The following is a 14,946-nucleotide window of genomic DNA, read 5'->3' on the forward strand; positions in this document are numbered from 1 at the left end:
TGAGCCTTCCGGTCGAACGTTATGAAAAAGGTGTTCCAGTCATTTTTTTCTATCGAAAAGGGTGATGAGTTTGGCGCTGTAACAGCAGGAGGCAGAGCGTTAGGTGCCATGAGAGCCACTGAAGTCATCTTTCTGTCTACCGACTTGTACAGGTGGGTGCTGGTAGAAGGAGGAGTGGCCATAGTTGGGGTCGGAGCTCCGCCTCTTCTCTCCGTGTTGCTGTGTCTCTGCTCTGTGTCTGGGTACTCAGGATTCCATGTATGGCGTGGTGGTGCTGAGGTATGGGACCGTTGTCGGATGATCTGTAGCTCTGGGGCACAGTCTGGAGAAGCATTGGCGAAAGCTGATGAGGTGTCATAAGTGATTAGATGGGGGGGTTTACCTTGCGGAGTCATCATGGGAAGGTGTGGAGAAACTCGTTTGGAGTGCCATTCTATCACTACCAGGCTGACTGTTTTCCTGGCCATGATGGGGCTTTGGATCCAGGTCATGAAAGCTTTTGTGTAGCCAGGCCTTGGGCTGTTCTGGGTTAGAGGCTGCAGTCGCACTTTTCTCATTGTCTCCAGCTGTCTCCATTTTGTTGGTGATTTATTAATTTAGCTCATATCTCCTGTGATTTTTACAACTCAGTCTTTGTTTACAGTTGTTAGCTATTTATGTATCTTTACATTTAAAAAAAAAATGTATCTTTACATTTTTGCTTTCAATTTCATGAATTTTCTCCAATGTCCCTTCAATATATTTTCCCAGATGGCCTTTTAATTAATTGACCCTTTAAATCACGTTTATTTTGTTTTTCAACTGTTATAATACTGAACTTCCACTGTCTCATTCACTGTAATTAGTTTCCCACAGGAATGACCAAGAAGGCAGATTTTTGTGCTTGTGATTTGTTACTGGGGGTTCAGAGCAGCAAAGATATCTCTCCTTTTCTCTCCCCATCTAAGGTTTCTCTCACACTCTGTACTGCACAGTGGTTTCTCTCCGTACAGCGGGACAGTCTCTCTCTCGTTGCATGCGACCCGCTCGTGATGTTAATCATGTGACATTGCAGCTTTATCACATGGGGCTCGCGCTTTGGCCCAAGGGGCTTCGCTAGCTGTTTAGCTTGGCTCAGGCTCAGTTACATACATGATGCGAGCTAACAGTCCACAAGCAACAATTGAGGTCATTGGCTAGCTTGCTTCAAAAGCTTCCTCTCTGTCCAGAGCTAGCTATTCAATGTTCACGAGGTCCAGTAATAAAATACCAGCACTTCTAATGTCAACTACTAACATTTAGTACCTGGTTGGGCTAGCTAGGCTAGCAGTCCCACTTTTGACACCCGTTGTCATGCTGCTGTGCGTGGGTACAAACTGAGTCCATGACAATGATATTCATTCAGGTGGTTTTCAGCTTCCAAGGTAAATAATACAAAGCATTAGAACTGTCTTATACAAAGTGTAGCCTAGTAGAGCTAGCTACACTACATGACCGAAGTATGTGGACACCTGCTCGTAGTACATCTCATTCCAAAATGATGGGAATTAATATGGAGTTGGTCCCCCATTTGCTGCAATAAAAGCCTCTACTCTTCTAGGAAGGCTTTCCACTAGATGTTGGAACATTGCTGTGGAGACTTGCTTCTATTTATTCACAAGAGCATTAGTGAGGTCAGGCACTGATATTGGGCAATTAGGCCTGGCTCGCAGTTGGCGTTCCAATTCATCCCGAAGGTGTTTGTTGGTGTGGAAGAACTTGACTGGCCTGCACAGAACCCTGACCTGAACCCCCATAATAAATACAAATATCATACTCTTTTTGACCAGACAAAAAAGATAGATGGGCTACACATAGAAATAAAGGGGCGCTGTTTCGCTTGACTCGTATGCTTTCTCCTGTGAGATACTGTACATTCAGCCTCTTGCCAATTGAAGGAAAATTATGAAACACAAAGAGAAATGCATTATTTTATAAAAAAAATGATTGCTCTCAAAGTTTTGGGGAAGCCTGGCTTCCCTTGGCATCCATGAATACACGCCACTGTATTGATTGTAAATAATGTTTGTAAAAAAAAGAAAGAAGCAGTACTACAATGTGACGTCATCTGTAAATATGGGTGGATGTCTATTGTTCTCAAAACATTGATGAAGGCTGACTTCGAAACGCGTCTGTTTGTTTTGACCTCTGCTGCTAAAAAATAAGACAACTTAAAGAATATTTCAGTGGGTGCAGGTTTTTTCTCTCTTCCAGCCGAACATCTTTGATTCCAGCATAGAAGTCAGTAGACACCTGCACAGCAGCAACATGATGACAAGCCCACTGTGATAAGCTCTAATAGCTGTTCGGTTAGGGTAATGGCTAAGGTTAGGGTTTACGATCACGCTAATGGCTAGGGTTGAGCCGGGGTCGCCCCAAACCCCCCCCCCCACATCACCTTTAATGGGCAATACTCATCAATAATCAAATCACTAGTCAGACATAGTTTGATTCTTATAATTCTTTGCAACTCTTCTCTTAGGTTTTATTTAGCTGCTGTTCTACATTTATTCTTCAAATCAGTCCAAATTCTTTTAGATCATACAACCAAAACACCATTCATTCCGCTTTCCTTCAATAAGATAATTAGAGTTCTTTGCCCTCCTAAAATAATACTTTCAACAATAGAAACGTTAACCATCCTCGGCTCCAACTTGACCTTTTGCTTTTAGCCAAAGAAAGGATCAAAGAGCCCTTTAAGATTCTATTAAAATAACTTAAGGAAAAGAACATGCATGGAGGTCAATGTTCTGACATGATTCCACTCATTCTAATGGGCAATAACAAGCTGATTACCAGCAGCGTGTGAGGTACGCTTACTTATAGACCTAAATAACAAGAGGAATTTCTCCATGACCTCTCCCCATGTCTTGTAGTATAACTTTTCTTTTCTATTATAGTAATATATTTGATCATGATTCCCCAGTACACAGTTTGTCTGAGATCACTGTATCATTTGTAATTATGCAAAGCAGTCTTTTCATGCCATGCAGAAGGAAAGCAATTTTTGTATGCAAATAGTTAAACGGCCTAATGATAAGTGACACCATGCGATATTGGGGTCACCACACGTATGACACCAATGAAAATTATCAACTAAATGCCAGAAGTGTCCAGTACGGACGCATGGGGGACGAGATGAAACAGAGTGAAATGCCATGGTCACATCGACGCCTATTAATAATCAAATTGGATTGGATGTAATGAGAAAAGATTTTCATCGTGATTGAAGTGAGGCTGAGTCGTTTTGTCCCAAATGGGACCTATCCCTATATAGTGCACTACATTTGAAAAGTAGTCCACTATATAGGGGATAGGGTGACATTTGGGACTCAGACTACCCCCTGTTCATTCCCCGAGATGTTGGAAGCCTGTTGGAGCAACAGTCGTTTAAATATTCCACGGCGGTTTCATTCAACTGACCTCTCTGAAGATCCATCAGCCTTGTGTTCTACATCTGTAGCCTACATCACTGCAGCCAGCCTCATTCAGAGACTGGACTCAAAACCCAAAACATAACACAGGCAACCATATCATGGACTTGAGGCTGTAACCTAACTGTGGCTCTCAGACCAATAGCAAACTACAATTGTTGATCCTTTTGCATTACACTATAGCAAATGAGACCATGGTCGCTGTGTGGAATCTCACATCATTCACATGATCAGATAAGAATGAAAACAGGTTGACATTGAACAAGGCTCTATTTCAAGTATTCACAATATATATATTGGCGGAAGCTGTATATATATATTGACATGACATCCCAAAAAGGGGAGTGGCTGTTGTCAGGGTCAACCACCAGCACCTGTAGCTAGCTGTCAAATGACAAATCTTAGTGGTCTTTCTGTAAACAGGTTGACATTTAATAAGGGCTTGTTCCAATTATTCCAGTGAGATACATACACCTTTTGGATTGCGCTTACATAACATGCAGTAGACTAGACTAGAGCCCATGCTTGGAAGAGAGTTGACCATGGTCCTGAAAAGGCTCCTAATTTGTAGGGTAGAAGAATATAATATAATAACTTTATTTTGGTGGTGATAGTTACAGCACAAACAGATAGTGGTGGAAAGAAGAACAACATCTGGGAGTACAAGTTGCAATACAATACACCACGGTCATTTTTATTAGCTAGGTGTCACTTCTTAGAGGGACCAAAGGAGCAAGGTTAGGACTCAAATAGTTTTCTACTGTTTATTTAGTGTGCTTATCCTGGCAAAACAAGAGCTTAATGATTGAGAGAAAAGTATATCCCTGAGCTAGGTACATACCGTATTGTATCTGGCTGAGATGTTGACTTAGAAAGCATAAAACAACACATCGATGTCTTGAAAGACTACAGCAGGCCCTCAAAGATGAGGCATAAGGGAAGATTTAGTTTGCAATCTCACCATGCCATCTGTCGATCTCTTTAAATGAACTTTCTACTATGTAAAGCAGAATCATTTCTGTCTATGAAGCTGGTTCTTTGTTTATATGTTTGAAAATATCCCTGTGATATTTCTCATGGTGACTTCTTTTTCTTCATACTGTGTGTGTGTGTGTGTGTGTGTGCTTATGAGACAGGAGACAGTCAGTGTTGCATCCTGTTACTGTGTGGTTGGTAGGAAGTGTTGATAGCATAATCTACACTCTGAAGTAGCATGAAGCTGCCAAGCCATGTGAATCACCATGCAGATTGGAGATCAGAATAGCACTCAGCCATTCAGACACTCTGGCTAAGAAGAAAGAACCTTTGAACCAGAAGGAAACTTAGAATTTTAGAAAGAAACTAAGGTTTCTTTGAGACCATTTTAGAGGTATTGGGAAATAGGATCAGGTCTTTATAGAGGTTCCTTGCCTAAATCAGACAATGCAAAACATAAATACATACTGCTCAGCAGATAGTGGTGGAAAGAAGAACAACATCTGGGAGTACAAGGTTGCAATACAACACGCCATCAATAATGGGACTTTATTCACAATAGTTTATCTTCACTGATAGAACAAAATATTTTCTGTTGTTTTTTTAATAATCATATATATACAAATCAATGGTCAAACCAGCCATCTCTTGCAATTAATTAGTTGAAAGCTTTTTGCAGTGGTTACAGTATGGGACACATAACATGGCCCGCTTTAACTCTGAATGTCTTCCAAATGGCACCCTATTCCCTTTATAGTGCACTACTTTTGACCAGGGACCAAAGGAAAAGAAGTGTAATAGAAAGGAAATCAGGTGCCATTTTGGAAGCACAGCTGTGATAGGTCAAATAAGTTTATGCCAATATGTAATATAACAATCCACTATCTTCCCCTCTGTACTTGCACTACTATTCTTCAGAAATTAATGTCTCAAATGGCATGATTATATATCCTTGGCTTGTCAAAGTAAATAGTAAATCATATCCTTGGCTTTCTTCATGGTGACATGATATATTTTGAGGCTGAAGGAGATACATTTGGGGAATAATAGTTTCAAAAAGCCATGTGCGAGTGAGTGTATGCTAACAAAAACAGGTCATATCATCTGCAATTCAGAAAATATTGGGTGTACAAAAAACAGAATCCAATGGACAAACATGAAAGCTTGACCCAAGATTTTGTGATCTAATGGCATGAGTCTAGTCAAAGCAGAAAGTGTTGGGGTAGAGCTGTAGGCCCGCGTGACTGTACAGGATAAAAGCGTCTGCTAAATGGCATATATTATTATTATTTAGCTGACAGTACTCCTGTAGTGCAGACAAACCTGCCTGGTCAGCATCCAAAATGGCAACCTATTCCCTACATAGTGCACTTGTTTTGAGCTCTGGTCAAAATAAGTTATCTATTGTATATAAGGAAAGGGTTGCCATTTGGAACGCAGATATGGACTTGTTAATAAGACACAGGGACATCCAGTGGCAGCTTATATTCACACTTAAACCATTGATGCTACATGTACATCTAGGGCTTTATTCAATCCGTAGCACTGATGATCCACTTTATAGCACGATTGAAAATGAAAGGCAATGTTCCCGCAGTTGCGGAGGCTGCATTCACGGTAAAACTGCATTCACGGTAAAACACTGCATTCACGGTAAAACTGCATTCACGGTAAACGCTGGATATGTCGACTAAATTAAAAATGACCTTCACATTTGAACCCAGATCTTCTGTGATACTTTGGCGATACGGATTGAACCCAGATCTTCTGTGATACTTTGGCGATACGGATTGAACCCAGATCTTCTGTGATACTTTGGCGATACGGATTGAACCCAGATCTTCTGTGATACTTTGGCGATACGGATTGAACCCAGATCTTCTGTGATACTTTGGCGATACGGATTGAATCCAGACCCTAGATTAGATGAACTGCTTTATTTACAAAATGACAATATAGTTTTCATTGTACATACAGTACACCAATTCATAGAACTGCTTTACTTGAGGCAGGCATTAGCTAGTTTAGTTTACTGACATTAGTTAAGTTTACTCACAATCGTTGTCCACAACATACAATTATTTGTCCAGGTCTGGACAAGCTGAAGAAACACATATTGCTTGGTGTAATTATCACTATGGTAACTAGAATTAACATCAGCATCATTGTTATCAGTGTTCACTTGACCTAATTAAGCAGTTTTCCTTTTAATATACATTACATGGTATGATTTAGTACACCGCATAATAGGATCAAAGTAAAAACAAATATTCAACTTAAATATGCCATATGATGCAGATGTTGTGACCAACATAATAATTTACACACACACAAAAACAATATTTCTGTCATTGATATATTCTAGTAATTTAACAGATAAGCATGTTTTTCAATCAGTAAAAGTCTTGATGCACTAAATTGTCTGTTTGGAAACAAGCTCCATAGGTTCACAATAGATTATTTTTATTTTTATACACGACTAAGATCAGGTCATGCTCTCTCGCACAACATCCACAAAGACAGAGAGGTGGAGAGAAGGAGTGGGGGAAAGAAAGCGTGGGCGAGAGAAGGAGAACAGGAGGGAGGTCCCTGGGGAGGTCTGCTGAGGCTTGGTAGTGGGTAAACCTCTCACTGTGGAAGAGCTTTGAGTATGGCGTTCACCTCCTCCGCAACAGCTGTCAATGCAAACTCAAACTGCTCCTGAGGTGGAGTAAGAGAGGGAGGAGAGGGAGAGAGAGATAGGGGGAGAGCGAGAGAGTGGGGGAGGGGGAGTGAGTGAGGGGAGAGAGTCATTGTAGAGTTAATGCCAATGTTCTTTCCAGATGAATTGCAATACAGAAATAGACACAGATCAGACTTACAAAGCAGCTATAGAGCTATAGAGAATCATGTGAAAGAAGTCTAGAAAACAATGACTTCACTGTGATTGGTCACTTGATACAGAAGTTATTCAATAAGCAAGCACTAGGGGGAGTACAACTGTAGCGCTTACTAACTTAACAAATGACAAACATTTACAATGTATGTAGAACCCTTAACTAATGAAATCAAACTATATACAATAGGCTTATACGATATTGAAGAAAGCAAGACTTATACTAATAAAACATTTTCTCATCACCAATAATAGTGAAAACATGAGTCACTCATTGAGGATACATGGTTTAATAAAGAATGGATCAATGTGACTGCTGGACCAATCTAATCATTCTCAGGGAATCCACACTATGATTGATGTTTCCAAACTGGCTGTCGATTGTCTGACCAGAACACATATTGTTAATTATTTGTGTTTAGTGTTGGGGAATAACTTGGCTCTCATTTGAGCTGATATTCTGGAGAGAGAGCTCTGCTTTATGAAACAGACATAAAAGCTCCACATTTCTTGAGGACACAGAGTGGACCTGTGTTACCTATCGCAAGACAACTAAATGAGCCTGCCAGTTTTCTCTCTCTCTGTAAAAGTATTTGGGAAGCACCATACACCCACTACAAACCTAGCACTGCACTAAATCAAAGGCTTTGAAAATGTGACCGCTACTACTGCCCACCGCTAACTAGCTAGCCCATTTCATACCCTCCCTCCATCTCCTTTCAGAAATCACAGTCCATTAGAGTTCCCAGCCGAGGTGAGGACATTACCTTTGTCTGGACCATAGCCGGCCGCTGATCCCTCAAGTGCTCTAGGGTGGCAGCAATATCAATCTCCTTAGCACCTGCAACACAATACCAACAACAAATTGGACAGAGTTCAAAGCCAGGAGATAATCCAGGCAGCGTCTGTCAATCTCCTTTTTACTCGCTCCCTTTGGAACCTCCGCCATACAGCGATTGAAAATTATTACATTCATCCCATATCCACACAGATGCTACAAACAAGGCTCCAATTGTTTTAGTTGCCTAGATGAAAATGAGAGGGTGGGGAAAGAGAATGTTTGCAAAGGTATTTGTAAAACCAGAAAATGTAAGATACAGGAATCAGAGGGATTATTTTAGGATAAAATAAAATAAACACTTCAAATAAGAATTTGTTTTGACCAAAGCCTTTTCCCCCACTGTTGCTTTGTGAGCTAACCAAGGTGCCCCATAGGCTGTCGTAGTCTCAAGCAGCGAGGGATGGTGAGTGTCTGTCTGCCTGCCTATTTGCCTGTCTGTATTTCTGCCTGCCTACTTGGCAAGCTACCACCCAGGTGAATAGCTAGATGTGTTGGATACTGGGCAAGCAGAGTGGAGAACCCTCTCTTCCCTGTCCCTGCAGCACCAGTGCCCAGTCAGCCTGGCAGCTGGCCCTGCCCTCAGACCCAATGCCCAGTTGGCACTGCTCTATGCTCCCCTGTTGACCAAACACGGCTGTGATCACAAAGACGACGGCTATCTGAGGCCCTTGAGTTGGGGGCAGACTACATGATCGCCTGTCTGGCGCTGAAGGCCTACTGTGAAACCTTTGGAGAAAATAAATAAGTAACAGAACGAGGGAGACAAACACAACAAAATTACATTCATGAGGAGTGGTGAGGAAAATGGAAAAAGGATTTGATTCGTTTTCTGTAGCTAACTACATCAACCACTCCCACACTTTCCTCAGAAAATCTTTCCTGTGTATCAAAAGAGCAAACTTTTTTGTTTTACAAATCAAAAAATGAATAAGCAAGAATAGCTTATTCAAGCCATTCTCTTTCAATGACAGTTTTTACTCTACAGTTACAATAGAGTAACTCAAGTCTATTCCTCCCACCCAAGAATGGCGCTTGCACAGTTCTACGAGCACCACACTGATAAGTTCTTCATTTTCTAGGACTCAACAGCCAAGCTATTGTGCTGGTTGTAATAAACCAGACTGTGGAGGAACAGTATAAATGGCTCATTTGAGTTTCCCTCGCAAGATTCCCTTCAAGGAGGGGAGCTCTGAGAAGAAACAAGAGAAAGCCCCAAGTCCTTATGGGAGCTGTGAAAGAGACAGAGCCGTGGCTAGCAGCTGGACCCCGGGCTGAAAGAGACAGAGCTGTGGCTAGCAGCTGGACCCCGGGCTGAAAGCTCCTGCACTTGTGCTGCCGATTCTTAAGTTAGAGCGAACACTACAGCAGGAGAAAAAAAGAAGAGGCTTTGGTAGTAAGTAAAAAAAAAAGTTTAAAAAGGCATAATTCTCAGCCTCCGAATTTACAATTCATTCCTTGGGAGAAAGGTAAAGAGGGTAAAAAAAAAGAGAGGAGAGTGATTTTGTGTCCAAGGGCATACAGGTCTTTGATCAGGCTGAGGGAACCTGGGCCTCCTGCTTCTCAGGAGACAGACAAAGAGGACCCTAACCCTAACTGGCCGGGCCCAGATTCCTCCCCGGCACAGAGAAAAAAGCCTTTGGGCTGCCTCACAGTGTGACAGCCTGGGAAAAGCCTCTCTCAGCAGGCCTAAGATGCCTGCTTTGGCCTTTGATCTTTCATTAAGGCCAGGGCCACAGCACCGGTCAGGAGATTGACATGCCTAATACACACAAATGTAAATGCATGGGTGAACACACACACACACACATACACATATACACACACACACATATACACACACACACATATACACACACACACACATACACACACACACACACACACACACACACACACACACACACACACACACACACACACACACACACACACACACACACACACACACACACACACACACACACACACACACACAATACCACGACAAACCAAGGGGAGAATAGGTCAAGAACAAATGCGTGCGTGAGTGTGAATGCCATGCTGAAGCAATTGGTGTAAGGTGCTTTCAATTTGAATGGAAGAACACATTTCAACAAATGTGCATGTGAGACTACATGAACACAATTAGGTATACTGTTTGCTGAAAAGAAATGGCATTAAATTCCAATAAAGAAGATGAATTTATCTGCATGAACAAATTTACAATTTGCTTGACATAAATTGCCAGAATAGGAATTCTTAAACTACATTTACATCTGAAATCATCAATGTGAAAAGGAACACTGATATATATCTCCATATTTTTCTCTCCCATCGATCATTAATTCAGGGAAGCTGCACCCGAGCCAGTCACCCTCTAATGCTTTTAAAGTACAGCTTTAACGTTGACATGGCGATGCTGCTTAACATGCGTAAGGAGAAAAGAAAAGCTGTCTGACTCCCACCTTTAGCCATCTTATTGAGAACCATATCAATCAGAATGTATGTTCCACTCCTCCCGGCGCCGTTGCTGCAAGAGAGAGAGAGATGGGGTGTCATTGGCATGACTTAAAAGACACAAGACTATTTCAATGTGTTATCGTTTTGGTCAATACAATTTTTTACTTATAGCCCTAAATGAATTGTTAATTTTGAATGCAATTTTTTGTTGTTTGATATTGTATCAGCTTATAAAAATGTGAGCTGTTTTTAACAAGTGACAACATAGAGGAGGGTTTAATATTCCAAGCATATAAAATTACTAGCGCTATTTTGAGAGGCTGAACGACATCAAACCATGATGATTTTTGTATAAAAAGGTTGTTCTGGGGTTTAAATTTAATAACAGGAATAGTAAACCATTCTCAAAAGTGGCAAAGCTGCAATATGATGCAAAGAAGAGTACATTTATTTGATTCAAATTGCTGGTGAAAAACTAACAAAAACACTCCGTACGTGTAGAAAAAATAGGGGGTAAACTGAACATTTAGTTTGATGAATAGAGATGCAATACTATTTTAATCTATGTCTTTTCATTTCTAAATCTGGTGTTGGTGCTGTAAAAGAAAAAGAAAAGACACCAAATCCCCTTCAAAAAGCACGAGACGTGTAGATACACACACACAGTAAACACACCGTTGTGTATCTGAACAAACTAGGCAGAGATAATTGGGCACAATCCCGCTACAGAATACAGGATGTGCTTCTCAAATGCCCCCTTATCCCTTTGTAGTGCAGAACTTTTGACTAGGGCCTGGTAGTACCACTATGAATAGACTAGGGTGCCATTTGGAACGTAGACAGGGACTCCGGGGCAATACTGCTATCTATGTCTGGGATCTGAGGTCTGCAGTTTGCAGTATGTATCGATACCTAGCAACGCCTAGCACGGGTCATTATGAACTGATCAAAGATAAGGCTGAGGACAAAGCCCTGGGCCACAGAAAACACATTTTAAGATGTTTGTTTGCCTGCCTGGCCTCGACTGGCTAGCCACTCAGAGCTGAGCTAAACTGATCTGAGCTGAGATAGAGACCTGTGATTTATCTGCAAGGTGCCTCTGTATAGTCTACTTGGCTATAGCTATGCTAATGTTGTTGCTTGTGCTATTGGTTATATGAAAACTGAAAACACAAGCTTTAAACTACACTGAACAAAAATATAAACTCAACATACAACAATATCAAACATTTTACTGAGTTACAGTTCATATAAGGAAATCAGTTAACTCGTATACTTTATTTAGGCCCTAATCTATGGATTTCACATGACTGTTCACAGATACCTTTAAAAAAGGTAGGGCGCGGATCAGAAAACCAGTCAGTATCTGGTGTGACTACCATTGCCTCGTGCAGCGCAGCACATCTCCTCTGCATAGAGTTAATCAGGCTGTTGATTGTGGCCTGTAGAATGTTGTCAATGGCTGTGCAAAGTTGCTGGATATTAGCGGGAACTGGAACACGCTGTTGTACTCGTCAATTCAGAGCATCTCAAACATGCTCAATGGGTGACATGTCTGTTGAGTATGCAGGCCATGGAAGAACTGGGATATTTTCAGCATCCTGGAATTGTGTACTGATCCTTGCGACATGGGGCCATGTATTATCACGCTGAAACATGAGGTGATGGAGGTGGATAAATGACACGACAATGGGCCTCAGGATCTTGTCACGGTATCTCATCATTCAAATTGCCAATGATAAAATGCAATTGTATTCATTGTTTGTAGCTTATGCCTGCCCATACCATAACCCTACAACCACCATGGGGCACACTGTTCACAACATTGACATCAGCAATCTGCTCACCCACACAACGCCATACAGGCTGTCTGCCATGTGCCCGTTACAGTTAAAACCAGGATTCATCCGTGAAGAGCACATTTCTCCAGCGTGCCAGTGGCCAATGAAGGTGAGCATATTCCCACTGAAGTCGGTTAATACGCCGAACTGCAGTCAGGTCAAGACCCTGGTGAGGACGACGAGCACGCAGATGAGCTTCCCTGAGACGGTTCCTGACAGTTTATGCAGAAATTCTTCAGTTGTGCAAACCCACAGTTTCATCAGCTGTCCAGGTGGCTGGTCCTTGACGATCCCGCAGGTGAAGAAGCTGGATGTGGAGGTCCTGGGCTGGCGTGGTTACACGTAGTCTTTGGTTTGAGGCCGGTTGGACGTACTGCCAAATGATCTAAATTGACATTGGAAGTGGCTTATAGAGAAATTAACATTAAATTCTCTGGCAACAGCTCTGGTGGACATTCCTGCAGTCAGCATTCCAATTGCATGCTCTCTCAAAACTTGAGATATCTGTGGCATTGTTTTGCGTTACAAAACTGCACATATTAGAGTGGCCTTTTATTGTCCCCCACACAATGTGCACCTGTGTAATGATCATGCTGTTTAAACAGCTTTCTGATATGCCACACCTGTCAGGTGGATGGATTATCTTGACAAAGGAGAAATGCTCACAAACAGGGATGTAAACAAATTTGTGCACAAAATGTGAGAGAAATACGTTTTTGTGCGTATGGAACATTTCTGGGATCTTTTATTTCAGCTCATGAAACATGGGACGAAGACTTTTAATTTTGTGTTTATATTTTTGTTCAGTGTATAAACTATATTCCAACCATTTATTTCAGGTTTCAGGGTTGATCTATTTTTGGGAACTGTGGTTTGGAGCATATATATGAAAGGAAAACACAGTAGATCTATGCATAATAGATCTATGCATAATAGTATGACTCAGAGAGAGAGGGGTGTTATAATCATAGATGTAAGACCCACCTTAGACACATGGCATTCTGTGATTACATCATTTACTTCCTCTACTGAGGTACAATACTGTTTATACTTGCCTGCAGTGGACTATTATAGGACAAGACCTTCCCCGGTAGCACTTGTTAACCTTTCTGCAACAGAACAGACAGACATAAAGCATCATAAACCGTATGTCAAATCACAACATCAAAATGAGATCAAATGAGTACACCCAGTGATTGAACCGATTTTATTCCCATTATGATCGGTTTTCATTGGTCAACACTTCTCATATTAATATGCCCCCTGAAGACTAGAACAAGTATACATCAAGGTTAAATATTATAATGATACTGTGGACTTTGAAAAGATACATCCCTTCTCAATCTATAAAAAATATATATAAATCCACATTTCACAACCATAATTAATGAAGACTGACTTAATGAAGATATGCCATTGCAGTGGTGATATATTGGATTGTGGTAATGAGGTGTGGTGGCTGCTGGGTATCTGCATCCCAAATGACACATTAGTGCTCTACTTTTGACCAGGGTGCCATTTTGAGACGCAGCCCCTTGTCCGCCATGCATTAACCTTGTACAATTAAAGACATTACACAGTGGCAAGACACACTCCTGCCAACAGCGCCGTACAGCGGCCCTCACATTGTTAATTGGCTGTTGTTGTGGGGGTGAATTATGTTGGACCAGATCTTTTCATCATGGAACGCAAGAACTAAAATGTTAAAGGGGAAGGGGTGGTGGAGGTTAGGGGTCACTCACTCCCATAAAAGTACATGCAGTAGGCTAATGATCTACTGAAACTTCTAGAACTAAATAAGAATTCAACTTCCATCTGTATGTATACTACAGTGTAGGGTTGAATGTATAGGGTTGAAATCCCAGTAACCAAGCTTCACCCGGATTTTACTTCCCAAAACCACTCCCTTTTCCAAGGATAAATAACTGCAAGAAACCGGTAAATTATAAGAAATTATTTATATGAACATGGCATGAAATGTAACTGTTAAATTATATGCACTGTCTAAATCTGGCTTCTCTACGGCCTCCGCATGATGAATCAACGCTCAGGGTGGGGACAGACAGCCCATCTCAGTATGGAGCGCACTTCACAATGCATGTAGACCTATTTCCTCATCATGGTAACTGTTTTTCTTGTGACAGGTAGGCCTACATTTGCTGCAGCATAGCCTATGCTACAGTAATATAAAGACTGAACGTCTAATTTACCCATCTCCATCTGGCTTTCTGGGGTCATCTTGTTTTTTAATTGCAGCTCCAGAGTTTTAAAACCGCCTGTCACTAGAATATCTTGCTTTAAATCAGTGCACGCGCAAGCTCTCTCTCGCAGTCTTTCTCTCTCTCTCTCGATCAACTCCATTCAAATTGCATCCAAAATGTTTAATCCTGTTCTAGATTGATATATAGCCTTATATATAGATGTCCTATCCTCCCTCTTTCAGGTAACACATTCAATGCAGTATTAGCCTTATATTTAGCCTCATATTTAGTTAATGAATGATGGGTTATGCACCATAAGCTT

At 41.3% G+C, this 14,946-nt stretch overlaps 1 protein-coding gene across 2 annotated transcripts in view; it reads right to left on the reverse strand.

Moving 5' to 3' along the window:
* Positions 1–5,597: 5,597 nt before the first annotated feature.
* LOC109872172 (receptor-type tyrosine-protein phosphatase N2) overlaps positions 5,598–14,946 on the reverse strand; it is a 161,562-nt gene continuing 152,213 nt past the window's right edge. For both annotated transcript variants that reach the window (XM_031807032.1, XM_031807031.1), the window contains exons 22-25: positions 13,479–13,532; positions 10,588–10,652; positions 8,070–8,143; positions 5,598–7,127 (exon numbers count right to left, since the gene is read on the reverse strand). In XM_031807032.1, the coding sequence (XP_031662892.1) occupies positions 7,056–7,127; positions 8,070–8,143; positions 10,588–10,652; positions 13,479–13,532 (265 nt within the window). In that variant the 3' untranslated portion in view covers positions 5,598–7,055. The remainder of the gene's footprint in view (positions 7,128–8,069; positions 8,144–10,587; positions 10,653–13,478; positions 13,533–14,946) is intronic.

This window comes from Oncorhynchus kisutch, linkage group LG27 (assembly GCF_002021735.2).
Source record: "Oncorhynchus kisutch isolate 150728-3 linkage group LG27, Okis_V2, whole genome shotgun sequence".
NCBI classification, from domain to species: Eukaryota; Metazoa; Chordata; class Actinopteri; order Salmoniformes; family Salmonidae; genus Oncorhynchus; species Oncorhynchus kisutch.